At 43.3% G+C, this 26,704-nt stretch overlaps 2 protein-coding genes across 5 annotated transcripts in view; one reads left to right on the top strand and one right to left on the bottom strand.

Moving 5' to 3' along the window:
- AP2A2 (adaptor related protein complex 2 subunit alpha 2) overlaps positions 1 to 13,678 on the top strand; it is a 44,438-nt gene extending 30,760 nt beyond the window's left edge. For 2 of the 4 annotated variants that reach the window (XM_036383196.2, XM_036383195.2), the window contains exons 13-23: positions 66 to 297; positions 1,077 to 1,250; positions 3,150 to 3,313; positions 5,027 to 5,104; positions 5,992 to 6,074; positions 6,808 to 6,897; positions 7,669 to 7,792; positions 8,554 to 8,670; positions 8,849 to 8,918; positions 10,102 to 10,236; positions 10,995 to 13,678. In XM_036383196.2, coding sequence (XP_036239089.1) covers positions 66 to 297; positions 1,077 to 1,250; positions 3,150 to 3,313; positions 5,027 to 5,104; positions 5,992 to 6,074; positions 6,808 to 6,897; positions 7,669 to 7,792; positions 8,554 to 8,670; positions 8,849 to 8,918; positions 10,102 to 10,236; positions 10,995 to 11,072 — 1,345 coding nt within the window. In that variant the 3' untranslated portion in view covers positions 11,073 to 13,678. The remainder of the gene's footprint in view (positions 1 to 65; positions 298 to 1,076; positions 1,251 to 3,149; positions 3,314 to 5,026; positions 5,105 to 5,991; positions 6,075 to 6,807; positions 6,898 to 7,668; positions 7,793 to 8,553; positions 8,671 to 8,848; positions 8,919 to 10,101; positions 10,237 to 10,994) is intronic. The other 2 variants (XM_036383200.2, XM_036383199.2) reach the window with 1 other exon arrangement.
- Positions 13,679 to 14,872: 1,194 nt separating this feature from the next.
- The window catches only part of MUC6 (mucin 6, oligomeric mucus/gel-forming), a 43,089-nt gene continuing 31,257 nt past the window's right edge, over positions 14,873 to 26,704 (bottom strand). Inside the window, exons 32-43 of the mRNA XM_036383203.1 lie at positions 26,411 to 26,458; positions 25,672 to 25,962; positions 25,543 to 25,623; positions 24,585 to 25,028; positions 23,647 to 24,090; positions 21,364 to 21,810; positions 20,785 to 20,897; positions 20,148 to 20,153; positions 19,594 to 19,916; positions 18,238 to 18,818; positions 16,878 to 16,980; positions 14,873 to 15,108 (exon numbers count right to left, since the gene is read on the bottom strand). Coding sequence (XP_036239096.1) covers positions 14,931 to 15,108; positions 16,878 to 16,980; positions 18,238 to 18,818; positions 19,594 to 19,916; positions 20,148 to 20,153; positions 20,785 to 20,897; positions 21,364 to 21,810; positions 23,647 to 24,090; positions 24,585 to 25,028; positions 25,543 to 25,623; positions 25,672 to 25,962; positions 26,411 to 26,458 — 3,059 coding nt within the window. The 3' untranslated portion in view covers positions 14,873 to 14,930. The remainder of the gene's footprint in view (positions 15,109 to 16,877; positions 16,981 to 18,237; positions 18,819 to 19,593; positions 19,917 to 20,147; positions 20,154 to 20,784; positions 20,898 to 21,363; positions 21,811 to 23,646; positions 24,091 to 24,584; positions 25,029 to 25,542; positions 25,624 to 25,671; positions 25,963 to 26,410; positions 26,459 to 26,704) is intronic.

Below are 26,704 nucleotides of genomic sequence, written 5' to 3'. Positions count from 1 at the left end.
AATAATGCAATTATAAGGATTATCATATCTACAAAAACTGAACAAATTTTTTTCCTTCTTTTAAGTCCCCTCATCCAGTTCAACTTGCTACATTCCAAGTTTCATCTGTGTAGTGTTCCTACTCGAGCTCTGCTTCTGTCTACCTACATCAAGTTTGTGAACCTGTTTCCAGAAATCAAAACTACAATTCAAGATGTGCTGCGCAGTGACAGTCAGCTAAAGAATGCTGATGTTGAGCTGCAGCAGAGAGCTGTTGAGTATTTGAGGCTCAGTACTATTGCTAGTACTGATATATTGGTAGGTATAGAGGTTTATTTTCTTAATTATGCAGTACTCTATCAGCAAGTTAAACTCAACTAAACCTTACCTGATTGCTCAGAAATCTCAGGATTACAATATGGATGCTGGTTCTTTTAGTCTTCTTAATTCTGTTGTAGTCATCTTTAATTTAGAGCTAAATTCCAAGTTGTTACTGCTGTAGTGGGACATACGACCATTAAGACATGTTAATCTGGAGCAGAGAAGCCAGGGAAAGCTGGCACAATAGAGGCTCCTAATTAAAAGGCTGGGGCTTTCTTTTGAGGACTTGATGGTGGGCAGGAAAAGTGTAATTTTTTGTCTCTTGAAGTTCAGTGATTTAACCTGGTGCTCTCAGGTCTGAGCAGGGCATGGCACATTTGGGTTTGACATCTAATAAATGCTTAGGTCTGGGTAGAAACTTGAGTATTCTGTGGTTTAAGTCTAGGTCTACTTGATTTAAGGACCCTTAAGTCTACTATGATCTAATTATTTAAATTTTCTTTTTTTAAATTTATTATCACTGTTTCAGAGAAGTGATACGCTCCTGTTTTCTTAACCAAGTGCTTTGGAAGGACTTCAGAAAGTTTTAAAGCATTTTTTCTTTCAAAAATCGATCAATCCCTCACTACAGTAAACTGCATAATAATTTTCTGTGTGGGTAACTACTTCTGCTTTTGCTTTATGCAATCTATAAGGGTGTGTCTCTTCAAAGACTCAGAAGCTTGTTTGGCTTTTTCTCTGAAGTTTAACTAATACTTTTTTTATTCTATGGTAAGGCTACAGTGTTGGAAGAAATGCCTCCCTTTCCAGAGAGGGAATCTTCCATTTTGGCTAAACTGAAGAAGAAGAAAGGCCCAGGCACAGTTACTGACCTGGAAGAGATCAAAAAGGAGAGGAGCTCTGATATGAATGGAAGTGCTGAACCTGCCTCTGTCAATGCCAGTGTTGTTGTGAGTTTAAAAGCTATTATTTCACTAATTTAGATGGTGTGCACGTGAGAAAAGACTGGTTTCATAAAGTGGCTTTTTGGGGATTTAAAATCTCCCATCTGAAACACTAAGGCTGTGGGTGTTTGCTGTAAAGCAGGGGACGTACAGCTGCTTTCCCCTCACTGCATGGTTGGATGCAGTTTTCCTTTGGAAATCCTATGTAAGTGGGGATGAAGTGTCTGCAGCCTAAAAAACTCCCTTTTATATTGTTATTTGAAAAATGTCGCTGTTACTTTTAGAGATGTGAATTTCCTTGTTGATGAAATTGCACTAAGGGTGGGTTTATAAAATTAACATATTTAAAAGGAGTTAACTTGAATTTCAGAGTATCAGCTGTTTTTTCTGCTTTGTCTAACATGTTGTTTTGCATCTTGTTTTGGGCTATTGTTTTTAATAGAAGTGGACAACACTTACCTTCACTGGGATGTTCTTAAATCAATATAAAGTTGTTACTTTTTATTTGACAGTACTATTTGAGTTCTGTTATGCTTGACAAGTCCACATGATTTTTCCTTCTGAGCTGAAACTTCTCATTTTATTGTCAGTTAAAGCTGGTAGGATCAATTTTTCCCATAATGTAATATTTCTTTCTGGTTTTAATGCTGAGAATAACTTGTAATTAGATTTAAGATGCCGTAGAAGATTACCTAGAGAAGGAAATACTGTAGCATGCTCCCTGCGCAGTTTGTTATAGCATAATAATTTACTTCTTAGTCACTGCAGTGTATAAGAGTAGCTACTCCAAGTGCAACACTTTTGACTGGACAGAAATCTCTTTCCAGCAGAAAAGTTGCAAAATTTTGTTTGAATGCCAAATTGAAGTGACTGGCAGTTAATACTGCATTGTGCTTTACGAGCTTCACTTAATGGGTTGCAGCCATGTAACAAACTGCACGGTTACCTTCACCAGCGGCTTTATCTCGTTTGGATTGCAAAAACGTTAAGAAATTTGAGGTCCAAACTTTTAGTTGATCCTAGTGATTGGCCGTTTAAAGTCTTTTGCCAGTCTTTCATTATACTGTATGGAGTAAATGATAACTTGGAGTTGGCTTACAAAAACAAGATTTCAGATTCATCCAAGTACATCTCATGACTCATCCTCAGATTATCTGGCATAGTGGAAGCTGCTAATGTCTAATACATGGCCATTTTGATTAACAGTCTGTGCTTTGTACTTGCATGCGACTTGGGCAGATATATGCAGCCTCTGTTGCATGATTCTGTGTCCTGGCTGCTTGATTTGTTCTATTTGAGGAAAAAACACTTTAAACATCTTGTCTCTTCCTCTAGTGTTTGCAGCTTGAACTGGCTACAGGCTCTGCTATTTTTGCTGGTTGGGTTTGCATTCTTTCTAAGATTTGCTAGGCTTCAGAAACCCAGGATTAAACTGATAGTCACTTTTAAAAATGCTGTAATGACCTGTGATTTAGCTTTGTGTAAAAGCCACTTGCTTTCTTGATGGATTCTTCATAAATGAAAAGCAACATGGGAATTTTATTCCCTACAGTACTTACATTCCCTTGAAACTAATGGGAAAAGAGAAGGGGGGAAAAACTCTCATCTTTGTCATTTTTCTTCTGCAGAACCAGATTTTAGACAGATGAATTTTGGTTTTGCTTTTATTTAACAGTTAGATGGACTGACTCTCTTCAAAGGAAAAAAAGAAAACCACACCTGTAAATGACCTTAAGCTGAAATTCAGCGTGGCAGCTGCTGCATTTGTGAACCTTATTACATCCATTCAAACGTGGATTTGGGGTGGGGAGAGGCACTGTGCCATAGCGTAGTTGTCTATGCAAACGAGACAGCTTTGTTGTAGTTTTGTTGCAGTGTAACACCGGAGTGTCTTGTCTTCCTTAGTCTACTCCTTCTCCATCGGCGGATCTGCTGGGTCTGGGTGCTGCCCCTGTCACCAATTCAGCTCCCCCACCTTCCTCTAGTGGTAGCCTGCTCGTGGATGTATTTTCAGATTCAGCTTCTGCAGTTGCACCTCTTGCTCCTGGTTCTGATGACAACTTTGCGAGGTAATTAAGTCACCCTGAAAGGAATTTGAAGGAGAATTTGTCTGTTGAAACAGGATTGAAGGAAAAGCACACATAACTTTTGGTTTTGTTCCAGCATATTAAGTGCATTCCTGGGTGGTAGTTTTGCAGCAAGAGAGGTGTTCTTGGACACTCTGCTGGATGTGCTGTCTTTATTGAATATCTCTTGTAATGGAAAAACTGAGTCTGTACTACTCAACCTGAGGATATTTGCCACACAGTAGTGTCTGGTTTTCATGCTGGTTTTGTTTCTTTGTTAAATTAAGCTGCTTGTGCATCTCCATACATCTTGAAGTGGGGGTTATCTGTCCTGATATGAATACATTTATTCTTATATTCTTTTCATAAAGTATTGTTGTCTCTCCACTTACGGCAAGCTGCTACTGAAACAGTGAGATGGATTGTATCCAGGATACTGCTTCCCATATTTTAATGCTACACTTCAATTGTTCTACTGTCTGACAAAGGGGTGTGAAAAGGGGGATAAAGAACAATTGGTTTTCTTTTTTTAAAGGGGATTTGATACTACAAATACATTAGTAAGTGTAGTGTAAGTACAATGTGTTATTAACCCCATTATTATTAAAAGTCCCTGTGGCTACTCTCATATGTTATTTAGCTAAATTTTTGGGAATGAACGGCATAAAATCACAGAATGTCTTTAAAATCAGTTGTCTTACTGGATAAGAATGTATTACTGTTGTCAAGGACCAAATTTCGAATGTTGGCACAACAAATTTTCAATGCATCCTAATATAAAAGACATAATTAGGGAAACTGATCTGCCTGGATCATTGGCACTTTCATCAAAATTTTATATCAGGCAATGCATTGTTGCAGGTTTGCAGTGATTAATACTTGATCCTGTGTTTCTGCTGGAAGGCCTGAAGTGATACTTGATCATACAACACAAAACCAGGGCTTTAGGAAGCTACACAAGCTTGTTCATGCCTCCTTTTTTTTTTTTTTTAAGCGGGTTCAAAGAGGAACCAATGCTAGTAGTTTCATAAGCAAATGTTACATAAAAAGAGTTTTCTCTCTCTGCAGAAGAAAGTGTAGCAATGCCCAACTCCTTGGTCTGTCTGTAGATTATTAAATGCTTCTCTAATGATACTGAGAAGTTGCTGTTTACAGTTTCCTGCTTTTTCTTAGTGCTGTTGTCACTTTTGTTTCTAATCTGTTGCTTGGGTAAGTCATTCTCTGTGTGCCTGTGTACTCTTGCCTATGCTTAATACTTGTGTGTTTTTAGGTACTGATTGTGCACCTGTAATTAGAAGGGTGTCTAAGGTTGATGAGGCCTCCGCTTTTAAACGCATCTTTGTAGTAGTCAATATGCAGCTTACCTTTTTGATTTTGAACTTAAACACTTTTGCTGTCACAGTTAAACACCTGAAAGGACTTGGTTCTGTAAGAGATTTACATTTACTGAACACCTTCAGCTCTCTTCGTGAAGGATTGCTGTTTTCTAGCAGTCGGGGTGGGATGGGGGAGAGAAGTGGGGGAAAACATTGCCTAATGCCTAAAACCTTTCTAGGGTACTGAGCTAGGGCAGCTAATCAATTTCTCGTGCATTAAGCTCAGCAGTGCCATTTTTGAGGAAGGAGGTAAAAGAAGTAACTAAGCTCTAAGCTGTCTTTACTAACTCCTGCTGTCTCTGTCGCTACTGCCTTTCTTCCTTTGTGCTGCCTGAACTAGCCCTGACCTGGCTTCATCTGAGGTAGTTTCTGAGGAACCAGCTGATACTGTGCATGATGCTGATGAGCTTTTTCACAAGTAAGCAATACTAAAACCTTGCAAGGCTGGGCAATTTCCAGAATATAGTTATAAAGAAAAACTATATTGTTCATTAACTTAATACCAGCAAGACTAGAGAAACATGTACTGTCAGACTTGTGACTAGAACACCTCTGTGGATGCTGTGGATTTTGTGACAGGCTCATGAATACACAGGTTAGAGTCTTCTTTACAAGTCAGTGCTACCACACACTGCTCTAAAATGAGGCAATGCCAGTTGTATGTAAAGTTTTTGCAACTACTTGGAAATAAATAAAAAACAGAGTACTAGTCAAAAGTACTAATATTTGGGAGTGTGTTTTAAGTACCTTGGATGCAAAAGGCAGATGTTTGCTGACCACCTCTTCTACTTTTAAGTGAAGGGTGATAGAAAGGACTGAGATCACTGGAGAATGGGCTTCCTCTCTCAAAATGGAAAATGTACATCTCTAGTTGGCTTAGGTGATACAGAAATGATAAATCAAGGAGGGTTTTTTTCTTTCAGGTTAAAACAGTCAAAACTTCAAACTTTTCAATTCTGCACGAACCTAATGAGTTTCAGAAGTTCTCAAGACTAAAAAGAAAAATCCTGTTGCCTGGTCCTTTATTAGACAGTGTGTGTGCATATAGCATATTGTGGTTTCCTTCATAGTTTCTCAGACAGCCTATCAAATAAAAATGTCAGTTCTTTTAGTGTCCTACAAGTGGTGGTTCTGGATGTAAAACTGTCTTTTCTAACTGCAGTTTTCTGCAAAGGCCTCTCTCACAGATTGATGCATTCTAGGTTAACCGCAATCTTCATCCTCTGTGTAAACCCTGAATTTTGTGGTTCTAAATATTGTTTAATATGGCTCAATTTAAAACATGTTTTCCCTCTCTTCCCCTAGGTTTGTGTGTAAAAATAATGGAGTCTTATTTGAAAATCAGTTGCTACAAATTGGCTTGAAATCTGAATTTCGACAGAACCTGGGTAAGATCTGTATTGCTGTGGTTGGCTGTCTGCATTATCAATCACAATGCCAGCATGATATTCCAGACAGGACTCACTTTTCAGCTCCTGAAGAGGGAAATAGCATTATAGGCCTTAGCTGGTTTACAGCTCCCACTGTTGCGCATCCCTGGCTTTTGTGTGGGCTCTTGCTTCCTTGAATTTTTTTTATTGTTTTGGTAGCTGATATGAAATAGAGGTGTTTAGCTCCAGCATTCCAGCTCATGCTGCCTGTTTGTATGGCTGGTGCAGCCAGGTTTATAAAGCACCATTCTTTTCAAAATTTATATCTTGTAGTATGGCTTATTGTTGTGATATGAAACACAATACATTTCAGATGAGATTGAATGCACAGGATACTGGAACCATCTAGGAAGGAGATGGAATTTGAACACAGGCTAGCAATAGAATTTCTTGCTTCTCCCTTTCTGTAAAACTCTTGGTGACATAGTAGCATCTTAACAAAATTCTCCAGCAACTGAAAGACTTCACTGATGATTTAACTGCCTGTGTGACAGCTACTGTAGGAGAAATCTAATGGTTTGGTTAAATTGCTGCATTTTGAACTGTGAATGTCTTGGTGAGATAAACCATGTAAAGTGTATTTTGTTCTTAAAAGTGGTTTTAAAGAAAGGTAGAAAGGGAATTGAAGCATGAGTAGTTCAATGCGATTACATGACCTAAAAATTCTGATGTCTCGTTCTTCTCTTTCCAGGACGTATGTTCATATTCTATGGTAATAAGACATCAACACAGTTCTTGAATTTTACTCCAACAGTCATCTGCTCAGATGACCTTCAGTCAAATATCCTTAAACGTAGTAGGAGTTGTCTGTTCTTATTAGATTTTTGTGGTTTATTGCTGCACAATATAATAAATCTGTTGGATCAAGACACGGTGTCCTTGAACATGAAGAAATGAGAAACTTGCTGATAGCTCTCTCAAGTTCTCATAGGAAGATCAAGTCTTGAGCAGGGATGAAAGATTCTTTCCTTAACACCCTGGTTATAAACTCAAATTTTACTTTTGATATAACAAGAAATCAAGCTAAATAAGAAGGTACTGGAACTGTAGCTTGCACCACTGACATGAAGTAGCAGAGGTAGAAATGTGTCCTTCGAGTACGGCATTAGCAGATAGGCTAAAATTTGACATGGAGATGCATTACCAAGATGATGGTACTTAATTCATGGCTGGCCCCTAATGCTTGGTGTTGCAAATTTAGGATTTCTGGGAGATTAAGTAATCAGGCTTGTTTGACTCAAGGCATCTCTGTCATGTTCAGAATAGTCCTGTGGCTTTTATTGTGAAGTCTCTCTGCCTTCACACCTTTTTAAGGGCATCTTTCTTTAAGAATATCCAATTAACTGAGAATTTTCAGAGCTATTGCTTGTATATGTGTCAATATGAAAAACCCCACAAACTCTTTTCCTGTACAAAAAACTGAGCTTTAAATGTTCAGTAGCACACAGAGAATGAGTGGAAACATGATGTTAATTGCTCATAGAGTTTCTTGGAAGATTTGCTCTTTTTATATTATCAGTTCATTGATCTGTTTCCTTAACAACTTTTCTACGCCTGAATCTTCAGACAAAACCTGTTGACCCCACAGTGGATGGAGGTGCACAGGTTCAGCAGGTTGTGAACATTGAATGTGTGTCAGACTTCATGGAAGCTCCAATCCTGAACATTCAGTTCAGGTAAAACAAAGGATTCAAATGTTAGTGAATTAATTGGATGAAAGATGTTAAATTTGGCATGGCCCTGTGACTGAAATGCAAAATATGGACACAGAAAGCTCTCTTAGGTAGACAACTTGAAAATTTGATCTAATTAAGCTTTAAGGTGCTAGGGAGAATCCACTTGGAACAATGTGGTTTAAAACCCCAGCCAAACCAAACAATCAAGAAGCAGCTACTGATAAAATGTCTCCATGACTTCTGTCTCTGCTATCTATGTAAAACAGCAGTCTTCCTGTTTGCTTAAGAAATCTTGACAGGAATATACGCAGTAACTTCTCCCTTCTGGAAACCAAGAACATTTCTGCAAATAACTTGGCCTGGAAGTGTATGCAACCAGAAATAGACTCTTGTTCTGTCCACTCAACATCAGCTCAGCTTTATAAAATCCTGAGTTCTGGGCTGCATGCTGTTTTTCTAGTCTAAACTGGTTTTTATTGGTATGTTTTCCCAAGGACGTATTTTTGCCCCTTAGGGTGCTATCTAGAAGGATAAACCTATGCTAAAGCTGAGAGAACCTTATAAGCAATTCTGCCAATTCATCTATTGCCATCTAAGGAGAGAAAATAAATTTATTTAACAGTGGATTGAAACTGTATATTAGAAATGTCATGTGCAGTTGATGGATTCTGATCATAAACAGTTCCCCAGTTGCTTGGTTGATTACTGCTGACACTGCTGAGGCTGCCACAAGCACTGTGGTTTTTCTCTTCCATCTGCAGGTACGGTGGAACATTTCAAAATCTTTCAGTAAAATTACCCATCACTCTGAATAAATTTTTCCAGCCAACAGAGATGTCTTCTCAAGACTTTTTTCAGCGTTGGAAGCAGCTGAGCAAGTAAGACTCTATACTTGGACCTCTTGTGGTGGGCAGGGGAGGAGAAAGATACATTGTGAATGTAGCTGGTGCAGTACCTTATCCCACACTCAATCCTGTAAGCCATGAGGTCTCTCAGTAGAATTAATTGCTATTGGAAATGCTGTTCATAATGTATTTGTCTTGCCTTGTCTTGCAGTCCCAAACAGGAAGTTCAGAATATCTTTAAAGCAAAGCACCCGATGGATGCAGAGATCACGAAAGCAAAGGTGGGTGGTGGCGATATTTTTAATTCATAGTGTACAGGGCAATGGCAGGTCATGTTTTAACCCCAGCTGGCACCTAAACACCACAGAGTCATTTGCTGACTCTCCCCCAGTGGAATGGTACAGAGAATAAGGGTAAAAGTGAGAAAATGTGTAGGTTGAGGTAAAGAGAGTTCAGTAGGTAAAAGAAAAGCCATGCACACAGGCAAAGCAAAGAATTAATTCAGTGCTTCCCATTGGCAGGGAGGTGTTTGGCCATCCCCAAGGCAGCAGGTCTCCATCGGGTTTAACAGTTACTTAAGAAGGCAAAACACCACTCTGAACATCCTCCTTTCCTTTCTCAGCCTTACATGCTGTGCCAGGACATGTTATAGTATGGGATATCCCATTGTTCAGCTGTCCTGGCTTGTCCCAGCTCCTTGTGCATCGCACCGTTCCTCACTCATGGGCTGAGGAGCAGAAATGACCTTGGCTCTGTGTAACCCCTGCTCAGTGATAACTAAAACTTCCCTGGGTTATCAACTCTTTTGAGCAGAAATCTAAAACACAGCCCCATACCAGCTGCTAGGAAGAAAATTAACTCTATCCCAGCCCAAATTAGCACATGGTATAAGCAAACTTTATGCATTTTTGTTTATATGGCAGTTGGATTATCCAGTGAAAGTAAGTCCATGCTATGTGATAGGTCATGGCAGTGCTGAATTGAATGGACAGCTTCTAGCTGTGGTTTGAATTGGATGCAGTCTTCAGTGGCAGCTGGAGACTTGAAGCTGTTTAAGAAAGCACCGATTCACTGCTTAAAACTGAATTGGAAGATAATTCAAGCCTTAATTTATACTTGAGGTACTGGTTAGAAAAGGAAGTGACTTTTTGGCTGCGTTAGGCAAAACAGAAGTGACTGTAACAGGAATGTGTAACAGGAACAGTGACTGTGTACAGGAATGGCTGTATCAAAACTGGGGAAGACTGATGTTAAATCTTGCTTCTCAGTTGCTTTCTAAAAGAGCCTTATTTACAGAATAGCTCATTTATCAGGGTCAGCCTTCAAAAATTTGTAGTAATGAAGTAGTCTCGAAGACTTAAAAATTAATTTCCTCCTTGTTTTGCTATTTGATGGTGACAGTTTGAGTATACTTGGTATTTGTGTCTTCCTCTCCCCACATCTAAATCTTGGTTTTTTTCACAGATAATTGGATTTGGATCAGCCCTGCTTGAGGAGGTAGATCCCAATCCTGCTAACTTTGTTGGCGCTGGTATCATACACACAAAAACCACTCAGATTGGATGCTTGCTGCGCCTTGAACCCAACCTCCAGGCACAGGTATCTGTGTAACTGTCTCCAGCTTAGATACAAGTTCTCATTTGAACTAAATACTTATGTGTATCTGAAACTCCTTTAAGATATTTAAAAATCACTATTGCAATAGCTGCTTATGACTGCAGACTCCAACAAGAAATTAAATTGTAGCAGCTGGTCCTGGCCCAGCTGGGTAAGATGCTTCTTCAGAGGAATTCTCTTTTCCTCTTGGAAGAGATGGTTACAATATTCCAGACTGTCTTGTGCACTTTGGACCACATTAAGTATGCTTCCTTTTGCTACTTTAAATGATTAAAAGAGTAATAGGCTAAAAGATGAAAGCATAAGCAAGTAATGCAATGTTAAGAGTATTTTTACTAAAGCTTTTTTGACAGAGGTGTTAACCAAAATAACCTGAGGATTAAAAATAGGGTTTGGGTGGTTGTGTCTTCTGTTCCCTGAAGAAGTGGTTGTACAGGGTCTTTAGACTTTTCCACAGCATTTGCTCCTCTTTAACAGATACTCTGGACAACACCTTTCTGTTAAAGCCCAAAAATACTTGAGTAACAGTAATTCTCAACAAGTGTTTGAAGAATAGGGTTGGTTCAGCCAGTGGTTTGAAAAAGCTGTGATGCTCAGTGGCTTGCTGCCTCTGAGTGTTATGAGATCTTTTTCTTAACAAAGTTTACAAAGCAAGTAAGAGGTAACTGTTAGTTTTCACTGTTGACTGTGCATTCCTTTAATGCCAAACTGTTTAAATAGTATTTTATGTTCTTTTTCAGATGTATAGGCTCACACTACGAACAAGTAAAGAAGCTGTATCTCAGAGATTATGTGAATTGCTGTCAGAACAGTTTTAATATTAACCATGTCAGTTTTGGTTTTTCCACTTATATCACTGTCATCATACTGCAAATAAATGTCTTGTACATCACTGTCTGAGTACTGCAATGTTAACCAATACCAGCTCCCTGCCTTAATAGGACTTGACCCTTGTTTGAAATTAAGACTATAAAATGTACAGTACAGGGAAGTGACTTTTCCATTAAAAATGGCTTTTATGTGTGTTACATAAAGGGTGGGAGGGCTGTCTTTTGCTCCTTTTTTTGCAGAGGTCAGGCTTTTAAACTTGTTGAAGGGAAATGGTTTTCGTTGTGGCAATCAAGGATTTCAGCTGAAAATAGCTCAAAAACCTTCTGCTTCAGTACCTTTAGGAGATACTTCCTCTGCTCTGAGCTGAAAGAAAACAGTGTACTGCTGCTCAGGAAGGTTAATTCCCATGCTAATGTAGAGTCAAAATTTTGTACAGTTGAACATTGCCACAAGTTGTCTACTGGATGGAAGGGCAGATTTGAAGATGTGTTTGAATCTGATTAAAGTGAACATTTATGTTGAGTCGCCAGTCTTTGTATTTGAAAAATGCCACAGGACCAGAGTCTTAAAGGTATTAATCTTGTAATATTTTACATCCTAATGTTTTCTGATCTTTGGATTGAACACTATTTCAAAAGCTATTCTTAATCCTCCTGCTTATCTCCATTAATGAGGTGAGCTTCTCTGGTAGGGGGTGAATGAGTATATACTTGTTTGTTGTTTCTCAGTGAAGTTAAATATTCTGTTCCATGTTTTTTCTGTTTGCCATCAGACTTGACAAGTAATAGTCCTAATGATGTGATACAATCAACTGCAGAAACTAGTGGTGTATAAAAGAAGTGGGAAGAAATGGGCCCTTGAAGGGCTGTAAGGCATGCACTCTTAGGTGAAAATGTGATTTTAATCAATATCTTTTCCCCAGCGTACATTAATGTTCAGACTCAAGAGCTGAATAACTGACACCTAAGCAGTTTCCTTTCTGTCAGTGGTAAAAATGTCCAACATGGTATAGAAAACTTCTGTTGAAACTGAAAGTAGAAAACCCAAAAGTGTTTAGCTTTTCTAGAGGTTTTTACAGCCGAAGTCTTTGTACCTTGTTTCACATCAAACTCTTTGCAGCCTCTCTGCAGAAGTCAGTGGACAGAAACTTTGACTCATGCTCCTCAAGCCTTGAGGTGCAAGAGAAGCTGCTAAACCAAAGCAGGTGAGGTGGCCCACTTAGAAACCCTGAGCTGGTGTCAGCAAGAGCTACAGATCATGGTGAACAAAATCAGCTCCTGCTGACAGGAGAAGGAACCTCAGGTCAAGATTTCCTCATGGTCACTGAAAGGAAGCCTGGGACTGCTGTGTCAGAACACATATAGGCAAATGTGCCCAGGAAATGAAGGTGTTGAGTCATGGTGGTGACACTGAAAATACATTTAAATGGGGCTGCTGTCATGCTGCCCATTCTCAGCAGGGAACAGGATTCTCCATGATTGAGTGTGCCTTGCTTTTTGTCTTCAGTGCTTTGAGCTTAAATGATGTAAATGGGAGATTATCACTTGGTTTGGCTGAAGGCTCCTGATGTACTTGAGTAAAAGAGAAAAATGAGGAACAAAGGTTTGGCTGTGATGTGTGGATTTTGGGGGATGTGTTTTGTTTTTCCAGAAATTGCTGGTAACTGGATATTACGGCTGAAAGCTAGGCTAAAGGCCTGGTCTTTCTGCAAAAGTTCTCTGGAACAATTGGCCCTTTAAGGCCTTTCAAATTCTTCTTACTTAAGACTCTTAAATCATAAATATTGTCATTGAAAATCTTGGTGAGTGGTTCCTGCGGTCAGGCTGGGCAGTTGGCAAATACTGATGGAATACCTTTTGTTTTGGCTTCACGATGTTCTGTGTCTCATTATTAGTCCTGTTATGTTAACCATGCTCTTGGCTGCTCTGTTAAAATCTGATGTGCTGAACTAAAGGGAGTCTTAGCAAAGACAGAGGAGGAGGTTCTCTTTTGTATTTTCCAAATCCTGTTGTATATCTGTCCCCCTGAAAATGTTCTGTGCCCTCATTAAAGGACACCTTGAGACACTGCACTACTTTATTTCACTTTGCTTTGGTTCAAGCTGTGCTAAAATGTGCATTAAAGTGTGGGAAGGAGGGGGGGTAAGGGAAAGTGTCTTTTCAGTGGTGACTGTGTTAAGCTTATGACTGTTCACTCTTTGTATTCAGTGTCAGCTCAATGAAGCCATGAGCAGAAAAGTGAACAAATTAAAGACAAATACTTGATTTTATTTTTTTTGTGAATGATGGTTAACTTACCAGTGATGTATCCTGTCAAGCAGACAAAGTAATTTCTGCAGTAAACAGTGTTATTGTTTTTAAGTGCAGTATTTTCAGGCATTGACATGTGAAAATAACTGAATAGCAAAACAGGTAGCATATGTTCATTCTTGACCTACACTCCAGTATGTAACATTTATGGTGATTGTCTTATTTGTATAAAACAAAGTTCTGTCAAATTAAGTGGAGAATTTTCATATAGAAGACTATATATTAGACTATATTCATCAGAAGAACATATTAAGATTAAATAAATGATTAGACCAGTGATGAAACTGTCCTTTTTTTGTCTGGGGGCATGAAGGCGTAAAAAATATTCTCGTGGAATGGTTGTTGTGGAACACAATTGCTGTGATTCTTCTCTGAGAAGCACTGGTGGGTTTGTTCACTGGAGTCTTACTGGTCTATGGATTTCTGCTCCCCCAGTAAGTGAGTTTGATTTTGCTCTTGTTTGGTTATAAATTATAAATGCTCTTCTTTTTAAAAACCCCAGGTGTAAAATCTTTCTTTCTAGAGTGTTTAACAGCAGTAAGTACATGAGCTAAGCAGCACACACCTGTATTGGATGGAGGGTTGATGGCACTGTAGAAGAAGAGTAATCTAAACTGCTAAATAACCTCATAAGCTTTAAATGTATGCTTCAGGTTCTTCTCTTACATTTGCTGAAAGGGAAAAAAGGGCACTCAGCTTTTCTGCAATCATACAGCTTTTTCTCAAATGACTTGCAACAATGTAAAGGTTGTCTGGCATTGCAGCAAGTAGAAATTGCTTGTGAGTGAACCACTTGTGTTCTGTGAGACGCGTGTAGGCTTTCATTTCTTGCCAAGAAATGCCTTCAGCTTCCTGCTTTATCCCAAAGCTGCTCCATGTGTGTATTAGTTACCTTTCTAGAAATGTCCCACCATACTAAGGGTGCTTGTGGAAACCTCACCATTCACCTTTGGGTTGTGTAGCACCTTGCTTTCCAACCCTGTCATCTGTGGATGATGAGACACATGCTGTGTCCACTTTCAAAGGCAGGGAACAGGTCACTTCCCTTCTCCCACTCAAGTAGTGTGCTCTTCTACAGAGTCAAGTTGACTGTAGTGAACCTAATAGACTATTTTTCAGTTTAAATAATTGGTCAAATAAGGAGAAAGAAGTTAGCAAATTCAATTCCTTCTACTTTATTTGATTATTAAATTTCTGATACTGCCCAGTGCATGGGCCATGTTTTAGCTCTGGTTGAATAAATCGTGCTGAGCAAGGCCAAACAGTTTCTTGTCTCACCTCCTGATCCCCACCCTCAGCCTGTTCTTGATTTCTGTGCCTGTTCTTTCTTTCCTCCTGTGCACCCCACCCTGCTCCTGATCAGGAATAATTTATCATCTTGTGACTCCATTGGTAGTCCAGGCAGCTGCTCAGGCAGCATGACAGCAAGGCTGTCTGTGTAATCAGTACAAGAGAACCCAGCAATGAGCTGTGGAAGGATTAACTTGTGATCAGGGTTTAATTACAAAAAATGGTATCTGCAGCCATCAGGTCTGGCTAGTGTGTGCAACTGTCAAAGTCACACACACAGCCACTAAATGCAATTATTTCTGTGGTGAGCCTTCTTCCAGGGTTATCTGGGTCTTGGCATGGCAGTTGGAATTGCTTCTTAAGAAGTTCAAGTGGCCGACAGCAGCCACATGTTGTGATGACCATCATCTTCTCAACATCCAGCCTGTGTGGAAGGGAGGGATAATCAGTTGGCATTTGATTACAGCATTTTAGGCTCACAGCCTTTCAAGTGAACTTCTTTCAATGAACTTCTTTCGTTCCTATGGTGAGATGTTTAGAGGAAAGAGCACAGCCCTCAGTTGAATGCTTCTGTCACCTGCAGGACTACAAATAATGTGGGAAATTATTCCATTTTAAGTTCTCATGAGGCAGAAACTCTGGTGTACTCAGCTGCTGCCTTCCATTTTAGAACAGGATGAACTTGATGATCCTTGTGAGTCCTTTCCAGTTCAGGCTAGTCTGTGATTCTATGATCTCATCATCTGTTAGGCCTCAGACCTCACTGGAAAACTAATAGAATTTGATTCCCCTGGTCTCTTTTTGGCCTTCTGAATATTTGTAAAGTACCTAGGGATTAAATTTGTTAAAGCTGTGCACTGGACTACTTAGAGTTTACAGAAGGTCTCTTTTGCAGATGCTGAATTGTGTGTGTTCCTTTTGCAGTTCACAGAGCAAGGAAAACCCCTTTCTCCCACTGCACAGTTAGTGCTGGAAGCTGAGGTGGTGGCTGTATGATGCCAGTTCTGGGTTTGAGGTCAGCTAACAAGGTAGAAGACTTGCACTTAATTGCTGAATTCACAGCACAGGTAGGTGAAGTGAGAGCTTGAATAGGCAGGTAAGGATTTGAGTCTGTCCTTATAGTACTGCAGTTCTCAGGCTGTTGATTCCTGACCATGTTCAGCCTCCTGCTGGCCTTGGTTCTGCTTTTCTCTTTGTCAGTGGAAAACTCTATCGATAACAGGCCAGAACTCAGGTATGGGGAAAGGAGAGTTAAGGGAAAAAATTTTTTCTGAAAACCCTCTTTTGAAACGGAGAAAAGTTTTCTTGGTTTCAGTTAAAACTGGGTTTTAACACAACTTTCTTAGCAATTGAGACAAACCTTAACTCTGAAAGTCTTCCTCCAGGTTTCACAGCCCTTTTGTCAACTCAGCATATAAGGTCAGACGCTCAGTTTTCAAATGCTGGGGGATGCTTGAATGTGCTTTGAAGGGGACAATTTTTAGCATAAGGATTAATTTAAACTAGTTCCTAAATTAGTTCTGCAAAAGCAGAACCCTTCATTGTTTTCCATTCTTGAACATTGTATTGGCTTGGATTGTTGGGAATGTAACTTCCCCCCCCCCACACTAACTGAACTCTAATACTGCTGCACTGTTTACTTGTATTGAAGCCTTGATTTCCTGTCACATTCTCCTAATGGGGAGCAGAACTGCACAGGCTCAGATAGTGCCCTTGTAATTATAAAATGTACCTGAATTACACTACTAGGAGCATGTTATGAGACAACTGAAGTGGCATTAGTTACCTTAGATGAAATTTCTTATTTTACTATCTTAGCTATTTGAAATAGGTATTTATAGTCTAAACCACTTTAAAAAACAGACAAACAAAACAAAACCCCCAACCATCAAAAACAACAAAATAGCTCTCCAAACCTGGAGTATTGATGTCTGGCTTTTTTTTTAAAGCAAAACAACAAAAACTTAAGGAAGTGAGATGACCTTCCTTGATTAGATGTAAATCCCTGTGTAATTAATGACCTTATTGTTGCTATTAACCAGTTTATACAGCAACATTGTACATTGCTGGGTGGATGCTAACCACATTTTCCTCCCTGAATTATAAAGGCACAGTTGTTCATGAATTTCCCTACTTAGAGATGACCAAATAAGGAAAACAACTTTAGTACTGTACAGCCTCAATTATCCTTACTTTGTTGAAGAGGTACATGATCCTTCACAACGGCTCAAAGTGACATTTGTGGAACAGCCTTTGTAAGTTATTTCTTCTTCATATTCAACTTCTCTACAATGCTCTGTCAAATGTAAAAAGAAAAAATTTCTGCTATAATTCATCTTGATCTTCTTGAGTGACCTTTGTTAGATGCCCAAAGCCTCCATATTTGGTTTCCTGGAAAACCATTCTTATTGCATGAGATAATTAACAAGTCATAAGTGAGTTACACAGCAAGAGAAGGTTTTAAACTGGGCACTAAAGTTGCAGGAGAGGCTTACCCTGGAGGACAACAAAAGAAAAGAATAATTTTTTAAGAAAACAGAAGTTGTTGGAATTACAAATAAGCAAAAATATCCAGTTAAGAATATAGTACATATTCAGTCCAGCATGGAAAAACTAATCCTATGCTGAGAACACAGAGATGCAAAGAGAGCAACCAGCTGGCTCATTCTGGTAGAATTATTTCTGGTTCACACACTATACTTATTTGAAAATTGCTTAATTTACTCATTTTAAGGATATATTTATAGGTAGCCAGAAGTTCACAACTTGCCTTGCTAGGGAGAATGTGTAATGCTATATGTTAGGTAACAATTCTATGTGTCAGTGTTGTATTTTCCCCTGCCTTGAAGCACCACACTAAACACTTTATGTAGCAGAAAGCTGACTGACAACACAAGTTTTCCAAGGAGTTAAAAGACAGTGTTTGAAGTTTATATTAAGGAGACAAAGATGTTGAAAACTGTAAAGGCAATTCATACACTGCTCACACCTGATCCTGCACAATAATCTTTTAAGCACACTCAGGTCCTCTGCTGAGAGAAAGGTTATAGATTATTGAACATTATTGCAGGGGAGGCTCAGTTAATGCTGTAGTATGACTTTGGGATTTTTTAAATTAGAAAATAAGATAACTACTAACTGGGCAGTAGACTAAGATGCTGTATCTATATGCCCAAGTGTGCAAAGCATGTGAGACCTAACAGGAAGGCTGCAGGGTAATGAGGGGATAGCCTGTTCAATAAGAAGTTTCTTACACTGCTTTTTAAGATGACAGAGTGAAGGTTCTGTGGCTCTCCTGAAGTGCATCCTGTTAGACTCTAACTCACACTTCTTAATGTTTAAAATATTGAATAGCAGGGAACCTTTATGAAATCTAAGACGTCAGACAATAGCTTTAGAAAAGTAACTGCAGAAAGGACAAAAAAGATGAGCCAATGGATACAAACATGATCATAGCCAAAGGATACATAAAGAAAATTCATATGCTCATCAAAAAAAAAAAAGGCATTCAAAGCAAATCCATGATAGAGGAAATGAGATGGAGATACATTACCATGTGGCACTGTTGATGGCACAACAGAGGACAGGGATGTTGAAAGACCAGAGGTGAGAGAAGGAGATGATGTTGTGTGGGCAGTGGTCAGTGTTGTTGTTCGCAGGGAACTCTGTTCAACTGACTCTGTAGAAGCCGTCGTGATAACATGGGGAGCAAAGGTAATAGTTGTAGACAAAACAGTTGGGATCAATGCTGGCCTAGACTGGGCAGAGATACTAGTAGGGACAGCAAATGAAGATGTTTTGCCATGTGGAGTCGATGTGTTTTGGAAGTAAGGATGTGTAGTGCTCTCAGCAGACCTAAATGTGGAAGTAGTCAGGGATGTAGGCACAGATGTTGTACTGACGGTTGAGGCCAAAGCAGAAGAGAAGGGAGACGTGGCAGTGGATGGCAGCCGGGTGCTGAGTGGGCTGCTGGGGGCAGGCAGGGAACTGGGATTTGGAGAGGTTTCCAGAGGCACTTCTGTGGAGACAGAGGTCTTGGAGGTGCTGCTGATGGAGGTGGTGGCCGTGGTCTGGTGCGTGGTCACAGGTGGTGCAATGTGCGGCACAGTTGACTGTACATGGGTGAAGGCTGCCAGGAGGAAGGCACAGGTCAAATTGGGAATGCCCACCTGGACACTTCTCTCCCCTTGCTCAGACATGAGGAGAGAATCAGAAAAGCCAAAGCAGGAACACATGCACATATCCAGAGAGAGACAGATTTCAGAAATGAAGAAATTAAAAACCAAATGAGGATCCACATACGGAGATGCAAAGGCACCGTAAATGAGGATCCACACTGGAGATGCAAAATTCACCACGTTGCACCACTTGCCAATATCCAGCCAGTCTCCAAGCAATGGCTACCTGGCAGTAACTGCCCTACTCTCCCACTGTACAGCTCAGCATGATATTCGGTGGCATGCAGTGTCTCCTTGGATGCTGGCTTTGGGCCAGCTATGCAGGCTGTGTCCCTGATGGACTCCTGACCACCCCATGCCCACTCCCTGGCTGGCAGAAAGACAAATAGAGGAAGCCCAGGGGTGGAGCTGCCACTCCTGATCAATCACCAAAGCTCTTATGTGCCATCAACACTGGCTGGGACTCACATCTAAAATGCAGTACCAGGAAACCTGCTGGGAACAATAATGAGCTCTGTCCCAAGCAGAGCCAGTGCACAAGCCCAGGAATACAATGGGAAACCAAACTGGTCAATTGCAAAGTAATAGAGGGGTAAGCAGCCACACAAATGCAGAACTGGGATGTGTTTTTTGAAAGAAACGGTGGAGGTAGGGACAATCAGTCGAGTGACAGAAAAAATGAGAGCTGGAAAGGCAAGGAGGAAAAGGATGGCTAGGAAGGAGCCTTACTGGGCTGTGAGGAGCTGAGCCATGTTGAGGACACAGTTGAGGAGGGAGAAGAAGCAGGCGATGGCAGCGTGCTGGTTTTGGCTGTGGTGGGAGCAGAGGACTCTGTGACAGGAGACTCCTTTGCAGCACTGGTTGTTGGGGAAGAAGCCCTGGGCCTCAGGGTTGTAGGTGTGGGCCTGGGGCTGGTGCTGGGAGCTGCTGTGGAGGAGGCTGTGGAAGTGGTGGCAGTGGATGGCAGCCGGGTGCTGAGCGGGCTGCTGGGGGCAGGTGGAGAGCTGGGATGTGGAGAGGCTGTTTCCAGAGGCACTTCTGTGGAGACAGAGGTCTTGGAGGTGCTGCTGATGGAGGTGGCAGCTGTGGTCTTGTGTGTGGTCACAGGTGGCCCGATGTGTGGCACAGTTGACTGTTCAAGAGTGAAGGCTGCCAGGAGGAAAACAGGTCAGGTGTGAATGACGACAAGAGTAGGAAATGGAGGTGCGCAGAGGACTCAGATTGTGGATAGGATTTAAAATGAAATGCCAGTGCTGTAGTGAGTATTTCTTGGAAAAAAACAAGCACTGGGCTTGGGAGTCCTCTCCAGAAGCCACTGTCTGGCTTCTGTCCTCAAAAGGGAGGAAATGGATATAGTAGCTTCCAACAGGTAAGATCCCAGTATTTATTCTTAGAAGAGCACCCTGTCTGGATATGCAGGTGTCCCTTCAAGGAATAGGCAGAGCTTAAGGAGAGTCCCCTCTGAGATTGGCAGGCCAGGCTACATGGCAGAATCCAGTGCCCCAGAGCCATAACAATGTAATGCCATACTACTGGTCCAATGCAGAAAGAAGGGGATGTAGGGCAAAAACTAAACTCTGCAGGAGGCACCAGGATGGATAGGAGAGAGCCTTACCAGGGTGTGTGGAGCTGAGCCATGTTGAGGACACAGTTGAGGAGGGAGAAGAAGCAGGCAATGGCAGCGTGCTGGTTTTGGCTGTGGTGGGAGCAGAGGACTCTGTGACAGGAGACTCCTTTGCAGCACTGGTTGTTGGGGAAGAAGCCCTGGGCCTCAGGGTTGTAGGTGTGGGCCTGGGGCTGGTGCTGGGAGCTGCTGTGGAGGAGGCTGTGGAAGTGGTGGCAGTGGATGGCAGCCGGGTGCTGAGCGGGCTGCTGGGGGCAGGTGGAGAGCTGGGATGTGGAGAGGCTGTTTCCAGAGGCACTTCTGTGGAGACAGAGGTCTTGGAGGTGCTGCTGATGGAGGTGGCAGCTGTGGTCTTGTGTGTGGTCACAGGTGGCCCGATGTGTGGCACAGTTGACTGTTCAAGAGTGAAGGCTGCCAGGAGGAAAACAGGTCAGGTGTGAATGACGACAAGAGTAGGAAATGGAGGTGCGCAGAGGACTCAGATTGTGGATAGGATTTAAAATGAAATGCCAGTGCTGTAGTGAGTATTTCTTGGAAAAAAACAAGCACTGGGCTTGGGAGTCCTCTCCAGAAGCCACTGTCTGGCTTCTGTCCTCAAAAGGGAGGAAATGGATATAGTAGCTTCCAACAGGTAAGATCCCAGTATTTATTCTTAGAAGAGCACCCTGTCTGGATATGCAGGTGTCCCTTCAAGGAATAGGCAGAGCTTAAGGAGAGTCCCCTCTGAGATTGGCAGGCCAGGCTACATGGCAGAATCCAGTGCCCCAGAGCCATAACAATGTAATGCCATACTACTGGTCCAATGCAGAAAGAAGGGGATGTAGGGCAAAAACTAAACTCTGCAGGAGGCACCAGGATGGATAGGAGGGAGCCTTACCAGGGTGTGTAGAGCTGAGCCATGTTGAGGACACAGTTGAGGAGGGAGAAGAAGCAGGCAATGGCAGCGTGCTGGTTTTGGCTGTGGTGGGAGCAGAGGACTCTGTGACAGGAGACTCCCTTGCAGCACTGGTTGTTGGGGAAGAAGCCCTGGGCCTCAGGGTTGTAGGTGTGGGCCTGGGGCTGGTGCTGGGAGCTGCTGTGGAGGAGGCTGTGGAAGTGGTGGCAGTGGATGGCAGCTGGGTGCTGAGCGGGCTGCTGGGGGCAGGTGGAGAGCTGGGATGTGGAGAGGCTGTTTCCAGAGGCACTCCTGTGCTGCTTGGTGGGTTGCTCCCTGTGGAGACAGAGGTCCTGGAGGTGCTGCTGATGGAGGTGGCAGCTGTGATTTTCTCTGTGGTCACAGGTGGCCTGATGTGTGGCACAGTTGACTGTTTGTGGGTGAAGGCTGCTGGAAGTAAAGCAGAGAGATTTTGAGGATGAGGGCAGCAAAAGTTGAAATGGTAGTGGCCAGAGGCCTCAGATTTAGGATATGAACAAAAACAGCAGGCCTGTGCTGCACTGAGTCTTCTCTGGGAAAAAGGGAGCACTGAGACTGTGGGCCCTGTCTGAAGCTGTCTGGTTTCTGTCTTAAAACGGGAGGAAATTGTGATCGGCAGAGGAATTGCCTCACACAATATGCGTGAACAGCAAATCCCAAAGTTTATTGATAGCTCACACATATTTATATTGGTGTTAATGAAGCTTATACATATTGCAAAAGCTGAGCTCATTATTGGTTAAAGCACACTTAGATCAACCACACCTACTTCTATGCTCTAATGATTATTTTGTTTCTATGTTTACATTCTTATATCTACTCTACCTAGGCTATCTTCATTTTCTGGCAAGCGATTTTCTCCCCCATCTTCCTGTTTCAGCGAAGGTCACCATGACCTTTGTCAGTGATTGGACACTGGTCGCTTAATCCCCAGCTTGTTTCCCCTATCCTTATCCAACAGTATCACATCGAAGTGGCCTTTCTCAGCTAGCCAATTATCCACAAAGCTCTCCACAGGAAATGGATGGAGTGCCTTCCAACAGGCAACATCCCTCTACCAATCCCTGGGATAGGACCCTGTGTGAATTTGCATCTGTCCCTTCAGGGAATAGGGAGAGCTTAAGGACCGTTGCCTCGGAGACTGGCAGTTCAGCCTCCATGGGAGAGACCAGTGTCCCAGAACCCTAACTAAGGCCATATACCACAGTCCCAAAGCTGAAAGAAGATGAAAGAGTGAGCAAAAATTAACACAACTCTGCAAGCAACCTGTGTGGCTGGTCAGAAAGAATCAAAAATTGGGTTCAGACAAGAGCCTACCAGGGTGTGCGGAGCTGAGCCATGTTGAGGACACAGTTGAGGAGGGAGAAGAAGCAGGCAATGGCAGCATGCTGGTTTTGGCTGTGGTGGGAGCAGAGGACTCTGTGACAGGAGACTCCTTTGCAGCACTGGTTGTTGGGGAAGAAGCCCTGGGCCTCAGGGTTGTAGGTGTGGGCCTGGGGCTGGTGCTGGGAGCTGCTGTGGAGGAGGCTGTGGAAGTGGTGGCAGTGGATGGCAGCCGGGTGCTGAGCGGGCTGCTGGGGGCAGGTGGAGAGCTGGGATGTGGAGAGGCTGTTTCCAGAGGCACTTCTGTGGAGACAGAGGTCTTGGAGGTGCTGCTGATGGAGGTGGCAGCTGTGGTCTTGTGTGTGGTCACAGGTGGCCCGATGTGTGGCACAGTTGACTGTTCAAGAGTGAAGGCTGCCAGGAGGAAAACAGGTCAGGTGTGAATGACGACAAGAGTAGGAGATGGAGGTGCGCAGAGGACTCAGATTGTGGATAGGATTTAAAATGAAATGCCAGTGCTGTAGTGAGTATTTCTTGGAAAAAAACAAGCACTGGGCTTGGGAGTCCTCTCCAGAAGCCACTGTCTGGCTTCTGTCCTCAAAAGGGAGGAAATGGATATAGTAGCTTCCAACAGGCAAGATCCCAGTACTTGTTCTTAGAAGAGCACCCTGTCTGGATATGCAAGTCTCCATTTAATAACAAGGAGAGTGTAAAGACAGTCAACTTTAAGAGAGGAAGGCTCTGTAGGAGAGAGAAGTGCCCCAGATCCATAACCAAGTAAGATGACAGTAGTGTTTGAAATCAGAAAAAGGGGGAATGGGGAGCAAAAAATAAAACCATTTTGCAAGCAACCTGTGTGGTTGCAAAGGATGAGTGGAACAGCAAGAGGGGGGAAGCACCAGGATGGATAGGAGGGAGCCTTACCAGGGTGTGCAGAGCTGACCCATGTTGAGGACACAGTTGAGGAGGGAGAAGAAGCAGGCAATGGCAGCGTGCTGGTTTTGGCTGTGGTGGGAGCAGAGGACTCTGTGACAGGAGACTCCTTTGCAGCACTGGTTGTTGGGGAAGAAGCCCCGGGCCTCAGGGTTGTAGGTGTGGGCCTGGGGCTGGTGCTGGGAGCTGCTGTGGAGGGGGCTGTGGAAGTGGTGGCAGTGGATGGCAGCTGGGTGCTGAGCGGGCTGCTGGGGGCAGGTGGAGAGCTGGGATGTGGAGAGGCTGTTTCCAGAGGCACTCCTGTGCTGCTTGGTGGGTTGCTCCCTGTGGAGACAGAGGTCCTGGAGGTGCTGCTGATGGAGGTGGCAGCTGTGATTTTCTCTGTGGTCACAGGTGGCCTGATGTGTGGCACAGTTGACTGTTTGTGGGTGAAGGCTGCTGGAAGTAAAGCAGAGAGATTTTGAGGATGAGGGCAGCAAAAGTTGAAGTGGTAGTGGCCAGAGGCCTCAGATTTAGGATATGAACAAAAACAGCAGGCCTGTGCTGCACTGAGTCTTCCCTGGGAAAAAGGGAGCACTGAGACTGTGGGCCCTGTCTGAAGCTGTCTGGTTTCTGTCTTAAAACGGGAGGAAATGGGTAGAGTGCCTTCCAACAGGCAACATCCCTCTACCAATCCCTGGGATAGGACCCTGTGTGAATTTGCATCTGTCCCTTCAGGGAATAGGGAGAGCTTAAGGACCATTGCCTCAGAGACTGGCAGTTCAGCCTCCATGGGAGAGACCAGTGTCCCAGAACCCTAACTAAGGCCATATACCACAGTCCCAAAGCTGAAAGAAGATGAAAGAGTGAGCGAAAATTAAAACAACTCTGCAAGCAACCTGTGTGGCTGGTCAGAAAGAATCAAAAATTGGGTTCAGACAAGAGCCTACCAGGGTGTGCGGAGCTGAGCCATGTTGAGGACACAGTTGAGGAGGGAGAAGAAGCAGGCGATGGCAGCGTGCTGGTTTTGGCTGTGGTGGGAGCAGAGGACTCTGTGACAGGAGACTCCTTTGCAGCACTGGTTGTTGGGGAAGAAGCCCCGGGCCTCAGGGTTGTAGGTGTGGGCCTGGGGCTGGTGCTGGGAGCTGCTGTGGAGGAGGCTGTGGAAGCGGTGGCAGTGGATGGCAGCCGGGTGCTGAGCGGGCTGCTGGGGGCAGGTGGAGAGCTGGGATGTGGAGAGGCTGTTTCCAGAGGCACTCCTGTGCTGCTTGGTGGGCTGGCTCCTGTGGAGACAGAGGTCCTGGAGGTGCTGCTGATGGAGGTGGTGGCTGTGGTCTTCTCTGTGGTCACAGGTGGCCCAATGTGTGGCACAGTTGACTGTTCATGCGTGAGGGCTGCCAGGAGGGAGCACATGTCAGTTGTGGATGAGGGCATAATGAATAGACAAATGTGGTCACTGTAGCTCTGGACTGGGAGCACAAACATCAACAACTTCAGCATGCTGCACTGAGCATTTATCAGATAGAGGGGCTTGGGACCAAGGGCTCTGCGTTATAGCTGCCCTCATTTTTTCTCCTAAAACGGGAGATAAATTACATGCTGCTTTCCAACAGGCATGATGCCTCTTCCTCTTTCTGGAAGCGGACCCTGTGTGGACGTGCAGGCCTCGCAAGGAATAGGAGCACATTAAAGGTTGCCCACTTCAGAACTGATATGGTGGCCAGTGTAGGAGTGACTGGAGTCCCAGGGCAGTACCAAATGACAACCACATCACACTGCTGATTCAAAAAGAATTTAGAATGGAGAGCAAATTTAAAGAAAATATGCAAGTGGTCTCCACTCATGGAAATGAAAAAGAGAAAAGGGAGAGCAGGCAGAAGTAGAAGGACAGGTAAGAGAGAGCCTTACCAGGGTGTGCAGAGCTGAGCCATGTTGAGGACACAGTTGAGGAGGGAGAAGAAGCAGGCAATGGCAGCGTGCTGGTTTTGGCTGTGGTGGGAGCAGAGGACTCTGTGACAGGAGACTCCCTTGCAGCACTGGTTGTTGGGGAAGAAGCCCTGGGCCTCAGGGTTGTAGGTGTGGGCCTGGGGCTGGTGCTGGGAGCTGCTGTGGAGGAGGCTGTGGAAGTGGTGGCAGTGGATGGCAGCCGGGTGCTGAGCGGGCTGCTGGGGGCAGGTGGAGAGCTGGGATGTGGAGAGGCTGTTTCCAGAGGCACTTCTGTGGAGACAGAGGTCTTGGAGGTGCTGCTGATGGAGGTGGCAGCTGTGGTCTTGTGTGTGGTCACAGGTGGCCCGATGTGTGGCACAGTTGACTGTTCATGGGTGAAGGCTGCCAGGAGGGAAGCACAGGTCATTGGTATGTTGCTGGCTTATGGGAAGTTGGGTGATGTTGACTCTTCTGTTTTGAAGGTTTTGTGCTCAGTTATGGGCCAGGATGGGAGACCTGGTTCCCACTAAATCTGGTTGGTTTTGGGTTTGGTTTTTTTTCAGTTAATAAAGGTGTCCATTATCCTAAATATGTTCTATCCTGTCCTGCTTCTCTTTCATAAGTACTTGCTGTTGAGTATTTTGAAGGTTGACCTCTAGCAAGTTATCTCATCTTCTTCTTCCTCAAACAGCTGAGTGGGGAAGAGGTATCACTTGTTTACAAGCCAGTTTAAAACTGGCTTGCTGCAGACTTCTCTGGGAGGGATCCGTGGGAGGGCCATGGCTAGTGAAGGGATATGGATGCATTAGCCAGGGATGACTCTTATCTCTTTCATGACCAGAGCACTCACCTGGTACTACTTTAGTAGTTGGTGTCTTAGCTCTGGTTGGCTCTCTTGCTACAAAGAAAGGGATGAGAGAAAAGAATGATTGAGTCTTGGGAAGGATTCTAGGCAAAGCATGTTGTGGCATCTCCCCATAGGAGGATCAGTACTAAGACAAATCTGGCACGTGGGTCTAAGTGAGAGAACTTTAGCCTGGAGTTGAGTGTACACTTTCTTGCCCACCCTCCACTGGTGACTCTTGCACTCAGGGTCAGCATTGGTCCACAAGGTCATATTTGTTGAATGGCACTTTTCATGGAT

This window comes from Molothrus ater, chromosome 6 (genome assembly GCF_012460135.2).
Source record: "Molothrus ater isolate BHLD 08-10-18 breed brown headed cowbird chromosome 6, BPBGC_Mater_1.1, whole genome shotgun sequence".
Classification (NCBI taxonomy): Eukaryota; Metazoa; Chordata; class Aves; order Passeriformes; family Icteridae; genus Molothrus; species Molothrus ater.
The sequence above is the reverse complement of the archived record's forward strand: the minus strand, read 5'-3'. Positions and strand labels throughout refer to the sequence as shown.